This window comes from Pararge aegeria, chromosome 6 (genome assembly GCF_905163445.1).
Source record: "Pararge aegeria chromosome 6, ilParAegt1.1, whole genome shotgun sequence".
NCBI classification, from domain to species: Eukaryota; Metazoa; Arthropoda; class Insecta; order Lepidoptera; family Nymphalidae; genus Pararge; species Pararge aegeria.
This window is the reverse complement of record NC_053185.1, coordinates 11,872,784-11,893,512: the sequence shown is the minus strand read 5'-3', so window position 1 is coordinate 11,893,512 and position 20,729 is coordinate 11,872,784. Positions and strand designations below refer to the sequence as shown.

General features: G+C 36.3%; 1 protein-coding gene across 5 annotated transcripts in view; it reads left to right on the top strand.

The window, feature by feature from the left end:
- LOC120624754 (trafficking kinesin-binding protein milt) overlaps positions 1 to 20,603 on the top strand; it is a 54,125-nt gene extending 33,522 nt beyond the window's left edge. For all 5 annotated transcript variants that reach the window (XM_039891462.1, XM_039891460.1, XM_039891464.1 and 2 more), the window contains 10 exons: positions 1,584 to 1,748; positions 5,272 to 5,470; positions 8,551 to 8,681; positions 11,875 to 11,964; positions 13,290 to 13,495; positions 14,090 to 14,263; positions 15,062 to 15,204; positions 15,877 to 16,032; positions 16,711 to 16,861; positions 17,294 to 20,603. In XM_039891462.1, the coding sequence (XP_039747396.1) occupies positions 1,584 to 1,748; positions 5,272 to 5,470; positions 8,551 to 8,681; positions 11,875 to 11,964; positions 13,290 to 13,495; positions 14,090 to 14,263; positions 15,062 to 15,204; positions 15,877 to 16,032; positions 16,711 to 16,861; positions 17,294 to 18,026 (2,148 nt within the window). In that variant the 3' untranslated portion in view covers positions 18,027 to 20,603. The remainder of the gene's footprint in view (positions 1 to 1,583; positions 1,749 to 5,271; positions 5,471 to 8,550; positions 8,682 to 11,874; positions 11,965 to 13,289; positions 13,496 to 14,089; positions 14,264 to 15,061; positions 15,205 to 15,876; positions 16,033 to 16,710; positions 16,862 to 17,293) is intronic.
- The last annotated feature ends 126 nt before the right edge of the window (positions 20,604 to 20,729 follow it).

Here is a 20,729-nt window from a genome sequence, read left to right as displayed (position 1 = left end):
CTTAAGATCGTAATTGCTGAGGCTTAACACCCACGCCTCTGGTTTATAGACACTGGGCGGCACGTTGCAGGACCTTTTCTTTGTATGCCCTGCAAAGTGTTGCTCCGTTTACAGGCGTTGGGTTTCCTCTTACCATCAGGTCGGCCATCTGCTTGGTCCAAAGTCAAAGTCAAATATTTCTTTATTCAAATAGGTACATAGATGGCACTTTTGATTCGTACATAACTTTTGGCCCGTCAATGGTTACTATGAAAATCCGTTTTCTAGCACGTTTTTCAGTTAGCATTAATTCGCTTGAAGATATCTTTACCTTACTTTACGCTTTACTTCAAACTGTTACGTCAACGTTTACAGGCAACATGTAAGACTTTTCCATCGTTAAATAACCTGAGGAGCATTGTTATTACAATGCTCCTCCGTGATGTTGATTATTTTGTGTATTTTTTTTTCTACATATTTCCTTACCTATATTATTAGACAAAGATTCTTATGAGGCGCATTCAATGGCGTGCATTTAATACATATCCAAAAGCATTCTTCCATTATAGGTAGGTATGCTAAACTGGATAAACCATTTCCATTATTGCCATCAAACTGACTGTCTAGTTAAAATAAAGTAGATTATTCTTTACCATAGCTCGACGATAAAAAATAAATAAAAATTGCAAAAAAAAAAAAATTAAATTGGAACGCTTCTAAAGATCGACCCCAAGAAGATGACCAAAATGCGTGTTATCGATTATTACTTCTTTATTTGGACAGACATTGTTTTGAAACGTGATTTTACTTTGATAATAAATAATACATGTGTATTATTACGATAACTGCTACTTGACACAACAAGCCACTTGATAAATAAACAGCCGATTTGTATTTATTTTGTTACATCGGAAAATTCTTGTTCTTTTTAGAGTTGACCAGACGACTGAAATTTATGTGTCGCCTATTTTCGGTCGGCGCAACATAGGTACATTGCAACCAGTTTCCCATTAGGTAAAGTCCGAGAGTGCCACACTAGTACTGTTCTCAGAACACTAACTTATGCACCAAGTTTTTTAAGGTTAAAATTTACATTAAAGTATTATTTTAATGGATTTTAATAAATAGTCTGAAAAAAGGCTGATTTTCCGCTACATCAAAATGACGCCATCAACAAACGCTTCTACACAACTTATAAAGAGCGACGCCCGTCTACCCGACTCGGTATCTTTAGTTTGATGCTAATTTGAATTCTTAATCACCGATGCAAATAGAGGGGTATTATTAATATTTTTGTTATATAAGTTGACAATTGGGTCACTTTTTTATGCGGATTTTTGCATTACACTGAGTGTTATCAGAGTAGGTACAAGCGCAAACATTGTTGGTCGGAGTAAAATAAGTCGCGAGTAACTGTTCAGATATAGTATTTATCAAATAGATAGTGTAATTGCACATGGAAGACAGGTACAAGAGTGAATATATTCGAGAGCCAACTTTGGCCAGACAATTAAATTCATGCGATCTGTAAGGGCTTTCGTTCTAGGCAAAATGGGGAATAATATCTAGATATTTATCTAAAATTTGTTTTTTTATTGTCGTAGAAAGAAAAAGACTTAGAGCTGACGGCGCGCATTGGCAAGGAACTTCTGACTGCGAACGGCAGACTCGAAGCTCGTGTAACCGCACTTGAGGGAGAACTGCGGAGCGCGCGGGACCTCGTCACTCAGTTGCGGCACGAGATATCCTCTAAGAGTGATTTACTGCAGGTAAGTCTTATCTTAATTCCTCTTATTCTTAGGTATCCAACTATCCGGCGTGACATGATCTGTTTCTCGAAGCCTGCAGAGAAGAGATGCTCGTAAATGCATATATAACATTTTGTATAATTTTATTACATGGAAAATAAGCGCTTCGTGTGATCTAGCCTAATAACAAGTAAATAAATAAATAAATAAACTACGACACATCGCCATCTAGCCCCAAAGTAAGCGTAGCTTGTGTTATGGGTACTAAGATAGCTGATGAATATTTTTATGAATATAATACGCATAAATACTTATAACATACAGATAAACACCCAGACACTGAAAAACATTCATGTTCATCATATAAGCATTTTCCAGTTGTGGGAATCGAACCCACGGCCTTGGACTCAGAAAGAAGGGTCGCTGCTCACTGCGCCAGTCAGCCGTCGAAGTGACTATGCAGGAGAATGCTCTTTAATGGAATAGATGGATTTGAAGCTCTTACTTTTACGTTTCTCCAATCTCTCGGCGAAGACTCGGCAAACTCCGCCGAGTCTTCTCGTCACCCATACCGCAATGCCTGAAGACAAAAGTTTTCGATCAGTGCGTCCTGCCGGTCATGACTTACGGTGCCGAAACGTGGACACTGACAGCGAGGCTAATTCACAAACTTCAAGTCGCTCAGCGTGCTATGGAAAGAGCTATGCTTGGTATTTCTTTGAGGGATAAGATCCGTAACGAAGTGATTCGCCAAAGAACTAAAGTAACTGACATAGCCTTTCGTGTTAGCGTACTAAAGTGGCAGTGGGCTGGTCACGTTTGTCGGAGGACCGATGGACGTTGGAGTCGAAAGGTTCTCGAGTGGAGACCGCGTGTCGGTAAACGGAGTGTCGGACGCCCCCCTACTAGATGGAGCGACGACCTCCGAAAAGTGGCAGGCATCGACTGGATGAGGAAAGCCGAAAATAGGAAAAGTTGGCGCTGCTTGAAAGAGGCCTATGTTCAGCAGTGGACGCACAATGGCTGATGATGATGATGATGATGATGACAGTTAGGATAAAGGGCGATGAACGAAATGATGTACAAGGAGAACTTAGTTTAAATTGCGAGTGGTTTGATGTATATGTTTGTTAATATCAATATTTTAGGTATTATCATTACATATTAAACATTCAGTTGCATACATGCAACAATCGTCCTTTACTAACTAGGCCATCTTTAAACTAATAGATAACTCTTTTTACAATGCAAAAGATCATTTAAAATGTATGTAGATTGTAGAACTTACCGCAAAATATAAAAGAGAACAATACGTCGTCTTAACTACGTAAACGTGCCTAAGAGTCATGCTTATTCGTCTAACTGAAGTGTCAGTCCTCTTTAAAAGGTCACTGTATAATGCGGAGATGTATTGACCGGCCTTGACGAGCTTTGTTACGACAACTTATTGTTTGACTACAACTTTTGTAAAATCATAATGATGATCTACATGTTCATGATCAAATTGTGCATTTGCACTGAATTCAAGTAATTTAAAACTCATTTCGAAAATCATACTTATTGTAAATGCTTGGAACAAAAACCGGACAAATTTGTGGACAGATGCCGTGTGTTTTTTACTTTGTCTCTGGACAGACAAATCTGTCTAGGATACAAATACAATGCACCATGTATATGTAATAGTAGAATATGCTGAAACAAGAAAGTTATTGTGAATTACATTTTATACACATATTGAAGCAAATAAATTCTGTTTAATTCTATTTTAACTACTTTACTAGGCTTAGCCCGCTTACTATTTAATTGAACAGTATCCTTACTTTCCTAATAATTTAACTTCGAAAGTTGTGGGTGAAAGGAAAAACTGACAAACTAGCCTATTCTTTTTCTAGTGCCCTCCTTTCAAATGTTGGCAACCATTAGGCTCACTGTATTTTTTAAACCTCTATTCTAAACAATCACCTCGTACTCTTATTAAACCACTGGCCCAGTTTTCAGTTAGGAAATTCGCCTTCGACCAGGCCTTCGATTGCCCTTTTTCTCGTTTGGAAGAATGATATGGGGCAGTTTGTTTTTTGGATTGCGCATTATAAGCCCCAGATAGTTGAGCTTTCTCTTTTGTATTTTTTTTTGGTATCTCTGTGGACTTCCCTTTCTGTGCAGGACGGTGGTATTGCTAATATGGTCTCTCCATGATATTCGCAGCATCAGCATACAAAAACACCTCCAAAGCTTCCAGCTTCCAACTCAGTGCTTGGGTGAATTTCCATGCTTCTGCTCCATGTAAAAGCAGAGACTCAATTTTACATATTATTATTTTTTACTCAGTTTAAAATGATACCTCGAGATATCAGTGAGGTAGATGAAAAACCGTTTTTTATGCCTTGACTGTCGGGTAATAATTACTTGAGTGATACCTTAAGGCATAAAAACCGTTTGCGAGTGCTGATAGTTCCTGTTCTGGTTCATAGAATCCATAAAAGGTTGAATTTATTTAGAGCTCATCCAATCAATGTATTGTAGCAGTAAATACCCGTTTTCCAGTCAATCAAGTCAAGTCCAGGTTAACCATACCTTTACGCTTTGGCATCTTCCTAGTACCTATCCAAATTAGGACAGTTCTTGTGTATTACTAAAATGGAACGATTAATTGTTAGATAATCAGCCGACTTTTAGAGATTATCTATAATAACCAGGGACCCACCCCTGCAGTTCACGGGCTACGGTACTTACTTAGGGTCTTAATAATAAACTTAGCATAAGTGTTTTTCACGATCTAACAATGCAAGAGGCTGTCAGTTGTGCGACAACATGCGTCTTGAGGTATAAAATGTATAGTAGAAAGATGCAACATTTAAACTTGAGAAAATATTAAAATACCATAACTATCATACCGTGAGTTACAGAAAAACAGAACATGTATTGAATAACAAAGGAATTAACAAATAATAAGATATGGTTATCTATTTTTGCATGTTGCTTAAGGTAAGATAAAATATTTGGGCATATTTAAATTATCTATAAAGACTTCGGCATTTATTTTGATCGTTTATTGTGGCCCCATCATATAAAAGGTTTCAGTATTGAAAATATTAACTAGCGCTGTTTTAATCGTCTTTAATAGCAATAGATTAGGTACATAGCAAAATAAATCACTTATGATAACACTGTTTTTGATTCCTAATTTTTATTTGCTTTTTGGAAGCTTTCTAGGACTCGTTTATCATAAATTATTTTTTTAAATTTTAATAGTGTTTTTACCTACCATCAGTATATAATAATATATATTAATAATAATAATTTAAAAAATGTAATCAACAGAAAAATCTGCGAGATAAGTATTTTCATTTTATCCCGAACTTTTATTAAAAATAAATAAGAAAAACGTACTTCAAATAATTTTTTTGTCTATACATAAAACGAATCGTGTAAAGCGAAAAAAAATTCATGTCCAAAAATCTTTTTTCTGCGTAGAACGACATATATTTTTAAAAGTTTAAGTTCTTGTTAGTGACCAATTAGCTAAGATGTAAATTGGTTGCAGGTTTTAACCGATGACACAGAAGAGGGCTCACCCACAGAGGAACAAGAGGCGCCGACGGCTATTGCTTTGAAGAGACGAACTGGCGCCCTGGAGCGGGAAAATCGGGCATTGAGGGAGGAGGCTGCGCGCCTCGCTGCCGGTGCTGACTCGGCAGAGCTTGCCGAGAGGCAGCTGCTGAGGGATATTGCGGCTCAGCTCTGTGAGCACTTTTTTATTCTCTCTCTAAAGCCTAATTATGCAAGTTGTCGCCTCACCATCATACGCCACTCCTCAAAATTTGCAGTCAGACGAACCACCTACTGCAGATTTCATTTAATCGATTCATCGCATGGCTGACTTGCCGCGAGCACTTATGCCTTTAACCCTGCCCTGGCTAATGGCTAAAGACAAAGTGCTTTAAAAACGCTGTACATATTTATGTATCACTTAATTACGATAAAAAAGGTAAGCATTTTGTTTGAGAAACTGTTTTGCATTATTGTCGGAACATAACCGGTTTCAGATATACGACTTTAGATCACGTTACTGCTTCACGTATTATATTTATTTATATTTAATAAATATATGGGAAGGCTTCAGAAGAAATGTGAGGAAAGATAATGATTGATGAATTCTGAGATTTCAAACTTAACTAACAAGCCATAACTTTATATATTGTTAACATTATGGGTTTTACAAATAAACTACAAAATAAAGTTTTTCATCACACGTTGTCGTTAATGTTAAATTTTGTCAAAACATTGACTATTCCGACTTCACGTTTATTTGAAAGACCATATTAATTTATTTGAAATTATAAACTGTGTAAATGGGGGAAAAATACATTGTATCACAGATTTGGCCAATATGTAATTTTCTCATGGCTAAAATAAATGTATGTAAATTTGTACATTAATTGTAATATATTAAAATCCACCTTCTTTCTCGCATGTAATAAGACAGGTACAACTCTAACCAGATCCAAAGAACATAAAGAAGTAATCAAGAATAAGGGGCTGGTGGCACAAGGTGGCCTAGCAGCGTGTTTTCAATAAACTTTGCACCCTGTCAGACCATACTTGTTCTAACACCCCTATTTTCAAACGTGGAAGAAAGAAAAGGGAAGAAAAGAAGATTCATTCATCGTGCTGCAGAAGAACGAAGGCTGTTCGTGATAAATGGATCCGTGAGAGCTATCGAGACAGATAAATATAAAGTCGTTAAAATAATAACATTGCATAACCAATTGAAGTCCATAAAAGTATTAGTAACAAAATATTAAAAAAAAAATATGTCTGTGTACATTAGAAGCAAAAATAAAGAAGCTAATTTTTAGTAAACTGCTGAATGGCATTGATGTCAATAATTGCTCTTGATAAAATCTAAATCAAACGATATTTTTTATCTGGACACACACACTACACTTTGACATAATGCTAGCAAAAATAATACACCAGTAAGTAGGTATGTTATATGCGTCTTATAGACCAGAGCTTGTATGAAATCTGCATAGCTTTAGTTGAAGCTTGCGAATATTATATACACCATTACGTCAAAATAACGCAAACAAATAATAGACTACTGGCCTTTGATATACCTACCTATTTGAAAAGAAGATTATAGTTTCAGTTTGTAACATTTATGAGACATACATACTTTATAATACTTTCTTCACGAAACTGATAGGTGTTGAGACCTCCGCATACATATTTTACTAAAAATTTAGGCCACGGAAGCCGCAAAGTTTCACACTGGTTTTCTACGCTCCAAATATTTATGTAACGTAATTATTGGAAAGAACTTAATAGGGTATTTGACTAAAGTTATTAGTATTGTGAAAAACGCTAAAGATTATGACGAAAAGTGAAGCATAATAATATTGCTCGTAAGATTCAAATATTTCAATATTTCTATGACGAAAAATATCAGCAGTAAATAATCTACGAAATTTCGCCCGTTTCGCGTTAAAATGTTAGATATATTTCTCTGTAATCATAATACAATGGATGCTTACTAAGTTTTACTATAAGTATATCCAATTAATTTAGTTATTTAAAGTATGTTTTATTTTATTTTAGAGACTGAAATGTGTTAAATAACGTTTTATTTATGTAGACCTGTCACAGGCACTTGTGAAGCGTTCATACATAATGGTACAGAATGGTAATGTACAGAATGGTAATGTACAGAATGGTAATGTATATATATATATATATACATTACCATTCTTGGGAGGTGATGGTGATAACTAACTACATTTGTTAACTTAAAACTAAAGCTAGGAGGGTTGCAAACGCCCTGTAATAAAAAGAGCCCGTTATAGACTTAGCCCGTAGCCGGGATTTTTTTTTGTTATCACCATCTCAAAGTCAAATTAATACTTAGAATAACTAAGTTATAGCAATTCATATCCAAGCTTTTTTATCATTCATGTAAACCTTAGTGATGAAGTAATATACAACGTGTAACAGAATTACGAAATAATATTGACGGATGGATAAGTTTATTTCATAAGAAATCTCTCTCTAAAAATATTAAATTAAAAGAAGCATATTTATTTTCCATACAAACGAATTCAAAACATTGTAAGTGATTACTTAGGACAGCCCCATTGAAGATAAAAGACAGCCACGCACACAGCACCTTCGCTACGCAACGCGTATCTAATGAAGTGACAAGAGTCACATGATTTTAATTTTGCATGTGATGTTAGGACTGTATCTGAGTTTTTTTTAAGTAAAAACTGTGGCAGTGATTTTAACATTACATGATGTACCTCTAAAGCCTGTGAAGTATTATTTCGGTATTCATTTACACGTTGTAAATAATGATGAGTAACCGGTACCTACTTTAACCTTGGCAATACAACTTCGCCTGTTTTCAATAACGGCGAACAACACAATGCCTAAATAAGTAACGCCTAATCTTAGGAGATACATTTTTTTCCACAGCCTTCGCTTAAATCATTAGGCATTCAATTTAGCTGATGCCTAGTATTAGTGAAAACGAGCATTAGTATCCAACTTGACTTTCTTTTATTATTACTTCGACTGGAAATGGTACGATAAGTCCTTTGGGTCCGTTTATTTTAACAATAATAAATCGATAGAGCGCGCTAATCCATAATATTGAAATTGCATGGAGAGGGGTCTGAGCTTCAAATAATTATTTTATGAAAGTAGTCCAGTGCCGATCTCTATGAAATTTATTGACCGCAAATGTTAATGTTATTTTGTTGTTATGCGACATTATATATCGTAGTAACAGCTTTTTATATAAAACTTTATTTTGCATAAACAGCGAGTGCAAATTCGGAAGCGAGTGTGCTCAGCTTGGAACTGGCAGAGGAGCGGCAACGTTGGGTCGATTTACAGTATCAGCTCGACACCACAAACGCACGACTCGCCGCTTCCGAAAGAAATCTACAACAGGTTAGTGGAAGTTAGCTATAATCTTTATCGTCATTTTGAACCAATTATCGACCTACTACTACTTTAAACTTTATCAAATATATAGGAGGGTGTTGGCCGTAATTCACTACGCTGGCAAAGTGCGGATTGGTAGACTCACCAAACTTTTGAGGACATAATGGATTACTTAAAGTCATGAACTGAGAGTTCTCCATCATTTTCTCAAAAAGGCGTGAAGTCTACCAATCGGCACTTAGCCAGCTTGGTGGACTATAGCATTAACCCATCTCATTCTGACCCGTGCCCTGTGGTAGGCCGGTATTGGGGTGATAATCCTAATGATGAATCAATTATCTTGTACGTATCGAAATGACTTACGTGGTATGGTTTTATCAGATTTCGGATCAATATTAGCTCTATTGAACGATGTTACTTTTGTGTTATGTGAATTGAAATTATTGGTATTGGTAAAACTAGAACGGTGGCTATAATCTTTAAAGATTAAGTAACAATAATTGTATTTAGAAGTGTAATATTCTTATTAGTTTTGAACATCACTCTAATAAATGTCGTGCCTGGCTTCGGTTTTCGATCCTATAGTAAATAGAGATATGGAGACTGAAATACGTAGATCCTAACACATTATTACACCAATATTAATATTCGCGTCTATTGTATTCTATTACATTAGGCAACCCATAAATTACGTCTAAATATAACTTTATCTTTCGCGATGTCTATCACTGAATGTCTAAACAACTAGTTATAGACTCGTGTTGTGATAGTATACCAGTCTGTTTGATAGCTAATAAAATTGTAAGGTTTTCAATAAGGTTTTCAATAAAATTGTAACCCATTCATTGATTAACAAATTCATGTAAATACTCATAAAATAGGTATATCTAATACATACGACCGGGGAAGGCAAATTCGAGGGGCGTAGAGGCCGAGGACGACCCAGGGGTCGGTAGAGTGATGGGATATGAGGGCTTTGGCAGTTCGTAGCTGGAAAGATACAGCTTCTGACCGCCCCAAATGGAGAAATTTGCTTCACCAAAGACAGGACTCACCTAGGGCTGTAGAGCTTCGGTAATGATGACGATGATTTCAATCGACCTATCTACGAATACCATTGTAATGGAAACTAAATACGATGACCCATTTACTACACTACGTGAAATCCACCGAACTAATTCAAAGATGGATGACCTATTTGTATAATAAAGTGTAGTTATTTGCAGTAATGTTTACATATTCATCATCATTACTATCAACCAACAATACGCACGCTATCTATCACGGGTCTCTATCCAGAATCAGAAGGGTCTAGTCTAGGCCATCTTCCACCACGCTGGCCAAGCGAGGATTGGTGGACTTCACTCGCCTTTAAGAAAATTATAGAGAAGGCATGCAGGTTTCCTAACGATATTCTCCTTTACCAAGCTAGTGATATTAGACCTCAGCTACTTCCGAACGTAAAGACGAAGCGTAAACAACTAAGCCATAACCGCCAATCCATTATATTGGACTAATCAAATTAATTCCTCTCATAGTTCTGAGTTATTAATAAACGCTAATTAATAAGCAATAATGTGATGTTTATCTCTATTCCGATACGGAACTTTCATTTCTGCATTACTTTCTAAGTCAAAAAGTCAGCCGTTAAAGTCATGAAGGGCTTTATATAACTGAATGTACTTTGTAAACTGTATTGTAAGGCGCTACGCAAACGTAGATACTTTTGTTATCAAACCGGGCTACTATCACAGGAAATTATGGTTGCTGTGTTTGGTAACGGCAACTGGCCGCCAGTTCTGACACTTATGATGGCATGGAACAGATTGGGCAAAATTAGTTTAAATCTCTACCTGTAACGATATCTTTGTAGTCGAATAGAACACTTATTACTCAACAACAACTTCTCAGGAGTCACTAAAAAATTGCTTCTAATGAACACATAAAGATCATGAATCATATCACTTTATCATCCCTTTATCACTTTATAATTCTAATATATTTTATTTTTATCTGATTCAATATAAAAAAATATGTTTAAACCAAAACAACTTATTTTAATTTTAGTTGCGTTTACGTCCACAGCACGTAACATCGGATAAGGGCAATCCAAATAACTAGAACAAATTATACTGGAATAAAAGCACTAAAAAGTTTAAGCTGCCAAAAAAAATGGATTATACTCCATAATATATTGTTGTCCTATGTCCTTTATTAATGGTGATTGTGTCTTGAACTGACAACATTTAGTTTCTAGTTGCTCACATCGCCAACTTTTTAATTTAAATCTGTAGCATAAGTGAAAACAAATGAAAACAAAAGTTTACCTCTTGCGTAGCGTACTGTATATTGATTGTATGCTTATATCTAAAACAAGACTCAATCATTTATCTATTTGCAAAACTTAACCAATAACTTTCATTTAATTATGTTCATATTTCCATTTGACAATGCCGTCCTAAATAGATACCGGATGTAACGTTCTGCGTTCCGACAGTGGGATGACCTAAAAAAAGCTCTGTTGTCTGTCACTCAACTTAGTTGACAGCACAGATGCTTATGCTTTTATAGTTCTTCCGCTCGAATAGTTTGTAGTGCTTAGGCTTTTTTTGGAACTGTGAAAATATGTATTCAAATATTAAGTATTGCTAGCTGACCCGTGCAACTTCGTTGCACCAAATCGGTTATTACCGGAAAACACGAATAAAATGACATTTTCTAAAAATGAATCCTAGATCGGTCGATTTGCCGCCCCCTCCCCTGCAACGATTTTCATGAAATTTTGTATACATTTCATGAAAATCGTTGGAGCCGATTCCGAGATTCCAATTATATACTCGTATATACAAGAATTGCTCGTTTAAAGATTCATTTGAACACTCCATCACTTTTTTGGTTGATTATAAATAAGTCAGTTAAGTGCGAATCATCAATGTACCCGTACCCGTCGCAGTGTTTCGTAGTGTTTTTTTACTTTTTGACATTCAAAAGCTGACAGTTGAATTGTGACAAAACGTTGCCAAACAGTTATTAATATTAAAAAAAAAAAACTATTCTGACTTACGACGCTACGTTTATTACTACGGGGGTAGGTGTTCACAACGTGCCGAGTCTTTAAAGTAGCCGACGCTGCCTTTCGATATGAGGCGAGCCATTTACGTTAAGCCACTCGCTAATTACGCATATTTATTTTTTGCAGTTAACCACAGAACACGAGCACACGCTTCGAATCTTAGAGATAACAAAAGATAACCAGAATGCACTTGCCTCGGAGCTGGCTGACACTAAGGTATGCACGTATTATTGAATTTATGTATATAACAGAATTTTATAATGGACTGTTTTGTTACGTAATATAATTACAGTATATAGTTGTAAAAATTAATAGCCATTGTACTATATTTTATAGGCTACAAATATTTTAACACGTTTGTGATTTTTACTGTATTATTTTACCTCCTTTGTCGCTGGTAACAATAACCATTAGGCAAAACAGGAGTAAAATTCGTTTGCAATTTCAACTTACCAATCAAAATTTAACCTTACGCGAGCGAAGAAACGTGCGAAACCTAGTTAAAGTATAAAGCAATATTGTGTCAAGGTGCCTATTTGTCATATTCAATGATATAACTAAGTATTTTACGCGATATACTTAGGTGCATTACGTTGTATTAGTTTTTTCTTTGACCTAGTTTATTGCGAACTAGTGAATGTCCGCGACTTTGTCGGCGTACGATTTCTGCTAAGTGAAATTTTCCCTTAAATCTCTCATCCTTTATTTAAAGAGTTGTTGTACAACAAATAATGTCCCTCTGACTCTTATACAATATTTCAATACCCATTTCATTTTTATTTTAAAAAGAAGTTTAATTTATCCGTTTTGTAATCCTCTACACGAATGTAAAAATTGCATCAAAGTCGGTCGAAAGATTAAAGATTGCCAAGATTCTTATTAGCTTCATCTTGGTAGAATCTTCCTTCCCTAAGCGGTGGTAGAGTCAATACAAACAGGCAGAGAGTGTAAAGAGTTATTTAAATTAAAATGAACTCTGTAGTAATAAATAAGGTGTTATCAATAAAATATCGTTATTATTAGGTACGTTTTTCATAAATAGACATTTCGTTATTTCATTTATGTAGTTACATGAGGCACGTAATTCAATATCCTATTGTTTATTCTCGTAAAGTTTTAGTGCTTATTGTACTCCGATAGTAAAACATCTTGTGCCGTCATAATGCATTTGCAGAGAGAATATACGTTACTGTTGTTTAAGTTTTAATGACTTTTAAGTCCATTCACATTCTTCGAACGAAGGCTTACTCAAATTTATTACGTGGTTTTCCTTAAGTGTGTTTTATCGTGTGAATACGTGAAGTATTCGTTCTGTGGCATAAGTTATGTTTCAAAGAATAGTTAACGTTATAGAGAATATATTATGCATTAAATATTCAAGTCGAGCCCTTTCTTTAATTTGATGCCCATATTGAGGGAATTGTGGAAAAATATGTAATCTGCCATTTTTGTGGCGGCGGCCATCTTGGACAAATTTTCATCAAACATAGCTAAGAACTCCCAACTTATTCACCTTTTAAAATGTTAATGGTTTAACGTAGGAGCGGTATGCAGAAGTGGCAGCGTTACTGGCCGAGGCGCAGGAACAACTGCGCGCGGTCCGGAAGCGCGGAGAGGTCACCCGCGGGCTCATGCCTTCCGTGGCGGCCGCGGCAGGACTGCTGCCCGCCAGCCTTCACCGAGAGATGCACTCTTCCGTCTACTCCGAGCTTAGTCTCGACTCCGGCATCGGAGACCCACTCGCGCAGTAAGTGTATTTTTTAAACGACTTCTTTCAAGAATGATAACATCGTGTAAGTGTATCAGTTCGGATGGTTTTTGTATTATGTTAAGGCATAACTCTGCAATTTATACACGGATTTGCAACATTACTTTTTCTTCGAAAAGGGTTTATTCCATTTCAGAATTTTTGGTATGGTAATGGTACCATTTCAGAAAAAAATTACAGAAAATAACCGCAATTGAACATGTTAAATGTATGAACGCGCCTGTGATAAGGTCTATATGAATAAAACCTTTTTCGAATTTGAATTTGTCTATGTGTGTCTGATTTTGATTTCGTTTCTTTTGTTTGAAAGCTTTGTTTGATAGCTTTGTTTGATGAAAATCCAATTTAAGTCAGTCCAAGATGGCCGCCGCCACAAAATAGTAGTTTCATATTTTTCACAACTCCCTCAATATGAGTATCAAATGAAAGGGCTTGACTAGAAGAATATGACACACTATGATAAATGTCAAGACCAAGATGGCCGCCACCACAAAATGGCGAATTACTTTTTTTCTATGGTTATCTTAATTTTAAATTTATAAAACATTTGAAAATACTAAATTACCTTTTCAGTTCAAGCATGCAGAAAGTGTTTGAGACAGTGCAATGCGCGTCTCGCTGGTCGGGAGCGTCACTGTCGGGCTCGGATCCTGACGCGGTGCCAGCGTACAAGCTGCCCACCAAGCCGAACTCTTCAGACTCCTTCTTCGAAGACATGTCTGACACTGAGTCGGAGGATTTGTATCCGTGAGTATTATCATCGTTTGTAAAGTCTAGTTGGCGTAAAAGAAATAAACTGCTGTTCTAGTATCGAATTTACGAAAGATGTGTCTCGATTAACATACACCGGGAGTGGGTATGCACAGGGTATGCAGATGATATAAAATGTAGAAAACCTCCAGTACGAGTTATAAAAAACATAAGGATAGGCATTGTAAGTGTTTTAAAAAGCCTACCCTTGAGTATTTATAAATCGTACTAGTGATTTTATTAATTTTGTATCATCTGCATACCCTGTGCATACCCTCTATGCACGCCTCTGCATACACGCATACATATATATATAAAATAATTTAAATGTTATAATGGTTATCGTTGCCTGCAAGAATTCATTACCTTATGCGACTTTGACAGAGACGATTTGAGCAGTACCGACACTCTCTTATTAGATTTAATGCAAATTTAAATAATATACTGTGTGCAAGCAAAATGAAACAAACAAAAATGAAGATATGACAAACCATTGTCTTTTCTCAATTTTCTGGAGTAGTTTTTACACGTTTTCACCATGCAGTACGCCATTTTGGACGTTAGTCTACTTTAAGAAGGGATCGCAAATAACTCCTGAGACCGGTCGCCATTTTATCCATCCCACATTAATTCTATTGTTTACGTATCTGTCATTAGTATACTTATATATAATAAAGTACTTGGATCATAAAACCTTTTAAACGCGACTTATTTTCAAGTGAAATGATGGCTGAATAAGTCTATGATGGTATTATTCGGGATTTTATGACTTGACTTTTGTTGGTTTGCTTCCAGCGGAAACACGGGAGTTGGGGTTCCGGGGGCACCTGGGGCGTCAGAGCTAGCGGCGGCTTTGCGAAGGCTCACTCCTCAAGAAATAAACTCGAGGCGTGCTTCGCTGGCCGCATCGCACGTGCTGAGGCATCGGAGACGAACGGGTAAGCTCCTTTTCAGCGCAAGTTACTTAACCCAGAAAAGTACGTACTGCAAGTATAAGTAGTATCCTACTAATATTATAAATGAGAAAGTTTGTATGAATGGAATGATGGATGAATGTTTGTTACTTTATCACGCAAAAACTACTGAACTAATTTGACTTAATATTTGAATGTAGATAGATTATACCCTTGATTTACACATAGGCTGCTCTTTATTTCGGGAAAATGTTCGGGTCCTGCAGGATTTATTTTAAACCGAACAGCCGCTGGCAACCGCTGGTTGAAAATAAGCTTAGGGTGGTTACCGTATTTTTTTTTAATAACATAGATAACACGCCTTTGAGAACATAGAGTTCTCCATAACGTGTTCTTCTTCTTTTTGGTTTATTGGTTCTGCGCGCTGAGTGATTGAACCATTGTCAAGATAAAGTATTCAAAGGTGTGTGAAGTGTACCTTCGTGATTCGAACTGTGCCAATGAATTATTTAATGAATGAATGAATGAATATACTTTTATTGTACACAACAGGGAAAAAAAATTGCAAATACAAAAGAAGGAAGTCCAATGTGGGACTACGGCCTAGGCTCTTCTCCTTAGTCTCCTACTCTATTCTTAGAAAAGACAAGTATTCTGTGGTGGCTATTGGGGTTAAATTAAATTAAATATTTACAGAGAGGGACTTAAGTGAAGAGAGTGCGGTATGGGGAGCGGGGGCGGCGGGTGGCATGGCGCGGTTTAGGCTTCCTCATAAGCTGCAAATAGTCAAGCCAATGGAGGGATCACTCACCCTGCACACGTGGGCGCAGCTAGCTAAACCAACCATGTCGGGTAAGATTTTTTTTTATAAATTAAAAGTAATTTTTTTTTGTCAACAAAGTCAAAGTCAAAGTCAAAAATATCTTTATTCAAGTAGGCCCATAGGTGGCACTTTTGATGCGTACATAAGAATTACACGGTAGTGTGATGATGGCGATAACCACATTCGTAAAATTAAAACTAAAGCTACGAGGGTTCCAAACGCGTCCTGGACTAAGAAGAAGCCCACAACAAACTTAGCCAGGTGTTTTTTTTTTGTTATCACCATGTCACAATGTCATTTAAAATTATTAGAAGAGCAACCTGGTTAGAGCAATAATTCAAATCCAACCTTTTTTATCGATTACGTAGTCCTTTCCTAGTCCTCCAACTATTGTTATTGTTAAATAATTTCATATAGAGACTAGAATAAATTTATCATCAAAGTAAAAATGTGATTCGCGTAATGAATTAATGCTAACAAAACATTTTTAACCTACTTTATATGCCAGAAATAGCAGCTATTACATTTTTTTATAATTACGAAAAACATACAAAAAAAATTGTAAGCAACTCCACACCACAAAAACAAGAATAGAAGAAATATTCTTCTATTCTTGTTTTTAATGTCTGCGTGTCTTTCATATTTTGTCATGGCAACGCTACTTCGACGGCTTGACTTTAATAGTTTCGTTTCTTTGCTCGTTGCAGGTTTACTCGAAGAGCAAGAAGGCGTTGGTGTGCGAGGGTCCAGATCAGCACAGGCGTTGGGCATGCGTATTTACAGGCTATCCGACGTGGAGGAAGACGATGACATGCTGCGGTTACCGCACTCCAGCCATATTTATACTTTCACTAACAGGTACAAAACTACTCATTTAAAACTTTTCTGTTCCCTTAATGTATTAGTAAATAAATTATAACTTTTTTAATGCATGCTTTAAGCTAGTTACATTGTAGGCTTAGTATTATTCATAACTAGAAAAAAGAGTGCATTCTGCACTAAACCTGTAACTTCTTTGTTCTTATCTGTAGCAATTTAGACCCATTGAAATCTCACAAATTATATTTCTCTTCGATTTTTCCAATTTTGTCCTCGATTTCAGTATAGTAGAGTATAATACTCCAAAAACATTACATGAAGTCATGTTATTTTGAATTCTTTTGTTAAAGTAAACAGATACGTTTCATTTAAATTGATGTACGTACATATATATCAAATGCATAGTCTGTAAAACAATGCTACGTTCAAAAATATTGCTTATGCTTCTTTTTTTACTTCCTTTCGCAACAGCACGGTTTTACATCCAAACGATGGCAGCCTCGTAGGTAGCAGCGTGAGCAGCGTCTGTAGCAGTGGTATGAGCAGTCTTTCCAGCTCCGTACTGGGAAGCGCTTGGAGTTCGCGCCTCACATCGCGCCGGTCGTCCGCCGCGGTCTCGCCTGTGCACTCGCGCCGAGACTCGTTGTGCCAGCCCTCCTCCCGCCCGCACTTCACCCCCACAGCAACCCCCGCCAACAGCCCGCTACTGGGCTCGCCGGACTCCTCTCCCCCTCCGACCCCCCGCCCCGGCGACGCACCTCCCTCTCTCCACTCTCTCATTGCGAGCGGCACCTCAATCCTCCGACGCCGCTATCTAATATCTCCGGCCTCAGATGGGTCTCCTTCGCCACTAGCTTTACAAACACCTGGATCTCTTTACATGGGACTTGTCCATCGAAGTCCGATGGAGCAGTTGACTTGTTTGAAACGGACTCTTCGATCTCCCGCCGCTGCTCCAACGGAGCGCGGCGACACAGCGGACGCCCCACTAGGAGTTCCCGCTCATCCAGGAGAAGGTGCATTGGATGCTGCTGCTCTTGGTAGTCTTAATGCGAACGGGAGAAGAGGGAGAGTGCGGGCGCCGCGGCCTCGCACGGACTTGGGAACGGTGGGGTCGACTCCGACGAGCAGTACTCCGGCGCAGTCCTCACCTCTTGGCACGCTCAGCACCTTTCTATTCGGCCGGAAAGGTGGTCTGCTATAAGATAGTCTTTCCGACTCATCAGAGGTGCTTCCGTAGATCGCTCGGACGCCGCTCGCCTTGAAAACCGCTGAGCGCGTTTCGAGCCGAGTTACGCTAAGCGATGGAACTGAGTATACAGTTAACCAATCAAGCGTCCTATTACACCTACGGTATCCCAACCAGATTTTCTATTTAACTCGAAATCTATTATATTATATTGTTCTAATTTTCAATATACTTCGGAGCTGGAAAATAAGTAGAAAATTTCTCGTTATAGGGATATGCTATAATTTTTTATATTATAAGGGAATTTGGAAATAGAAACGCAGTTCTCGATTTGTAAAGATGATATACGTAGATGTTCCTGGACACTTGATAAGTTAAGGTGAATAGTTACAGCGGCTACTGCGTGAATCATTATATGTAATATTAAAATAACTTTGTTTATTTGGTGCTCAGACAGTGGTTTAGTTTCACTTATCAACATTTTTGTACGAAGTAGTTACTGTTGCGATTTGCCTTAATATGGCGTAGACTTATTGATTTTTTACTTGTGATTTAGATGTAGATACTTTTTAAGCGAGAAACTTTTCGTTATTGTAGGCAATACTATGATCATCGACGTTATTGGTATTATTTTATGTTATGGAACATGTATGTTTGTGAGTCCTTTGTTTTTTTTAAATATTTTGACGTTGTTTGTTTTGTATTTTTTGTTTTTTTTTTTTTTTGCATTTATGTGGATGACTTTAATAATGAATCTGATTTGATCTTTGAAGAGACTTGTTTATGTCGCCATCGTAGCATTTTCAAATCTAACACATTCCTTTTTGATAAATAGTATTAATCGAATGCGTGCGTATTTTGCTTATCAGGATTATCCAGAGAACTGATCGGCAATAATACCGGAAATAAAAGATTTGTAGAAACTTTGAACAGCGATGTCTTATTGATGCTAAATGAATACAAGATACGTATTTTTTTAAGAATTAAAGTGCCTAAACTAAGAAGCGTAAAAAGACGCAATTACTTGGAAATTAAGGCCTTCCAACTAATAAATAAACATCTTATTTACATATCATACAATTTACTCTTGGGTTAGTACGTGTGAGGCTTTTGAGTACCTCTTTCTTAGTTTTGATTTAGCGTCATGGGCGTAGCAAAGATGCATCAGAAAATCATAAAAAAAAATAGTAATCGAACCTGTAAGTAATTATTTAAAAAAAAAAAACTTTAATAAGTCTTATGTTTTGGTTGTGTTCCTCGTACTTCAATGAAAGTTCTTATCACCATAATGACTTACACAATTGAATATTATGATAAACTAGTAAGACACATATTTTTTTTTTATAATCTTGTCATCATAATTATTAGATAAATTCATAAAAAATATCATTGTAAATAATTGAATTTCCATTAATTTAGAAGAGTACAAATTATTTATGTTTATATAAAATTAGCAGTATTTGTAATGAACGTTATTCGAATGTTCGAATTAATAATATAAAATTAAAATGGAATCCGAATGTAGTGAACATTTGGACTATTATTATTATTTTTATGTGCAACATAATTGTTTTTCATTTTCATTTTTGCTCATTAATATTATATTCCGTTTTATAATTAACCATTTCTTTAAACTTAATTATTAACTCAGGGTCTAAAATGTAAAAGTGGTGCATGCCATAGTTTAAGAGAAGTTTGTAAAGTTGTCCAATTGAAATTGTTACTTGAGTCATCAGCATGGCATTCGACCGAAGAACTTTTGTTCACAGTCTTTAATTTTACTTTTGATAGCTTTATTATTTATTTGTCATTTAAGTTTAAAACGGGGAGGAGAAGTGATTATTTTTATAATCACAAACGGTGGATACTTATAATATCACTTTTATAAGAATATGTGACTAGTATTTCTAGATTTTTAGTCCTGTTTTTGTCTATATAGCACACACTCTTATCCAGTTAAAATGGAGAATTAGAAAAATGATAACTTAGTTTATTGTAACTTTCTTAGTAATATCAATCTCTGTTATAAATTATATAAATACAAAACGTACTAAGTTAAATAAAATTTACATTTAAAAATCTGAAATTTCTTAGAATTAGAAATAATTAGGGCTACAACTTTGCGTGTTAATAAAAACAGATGCGTGTGTGACGCAAACAAAACGTGTGAACTGAAAATATTTTGACTGGATTACTTAATATTTTGTGTGAGTCCACTTCTCCAACCCTGTCGGTGCTAGGTAGCAACTATGCCAGTGAGGTTCCCTGTGTGATTGCCACAATCGCACGAATTTAGTTCTTAGTCGTTTAGCAGTATCATGTAGGTTAATAGGTTATTTTTTAATTCAGTTTATGCTTTAATCAGAGAATTGTAGTAAATCAATTACATGTTTCTTGTGAAGGTAGTCAGGAAGGCTGTGAGGCGATACTTGTTGGTCACGATTGTGTTGTAAGATTCCGGGGTTTACTTGTATACAGTGAGTTAAGCACAAACTGTACATTGTAAGAGGGTAACTTGTTGAGATTTGACGATAACAATATTATGGATAGTAATGATTGTATTATAATAGAAATATAATTTATTCCATGATTTTTTGGTGTTTTATTTCCCTAAGCTATTTAAGTATAACAATGGGATACGAAAACAAATATTGTGCCGTCCAAATAGGTAAGCATACTAGAGTTCGTTGGGTGTAGGATTATCATCCGTCATTATCC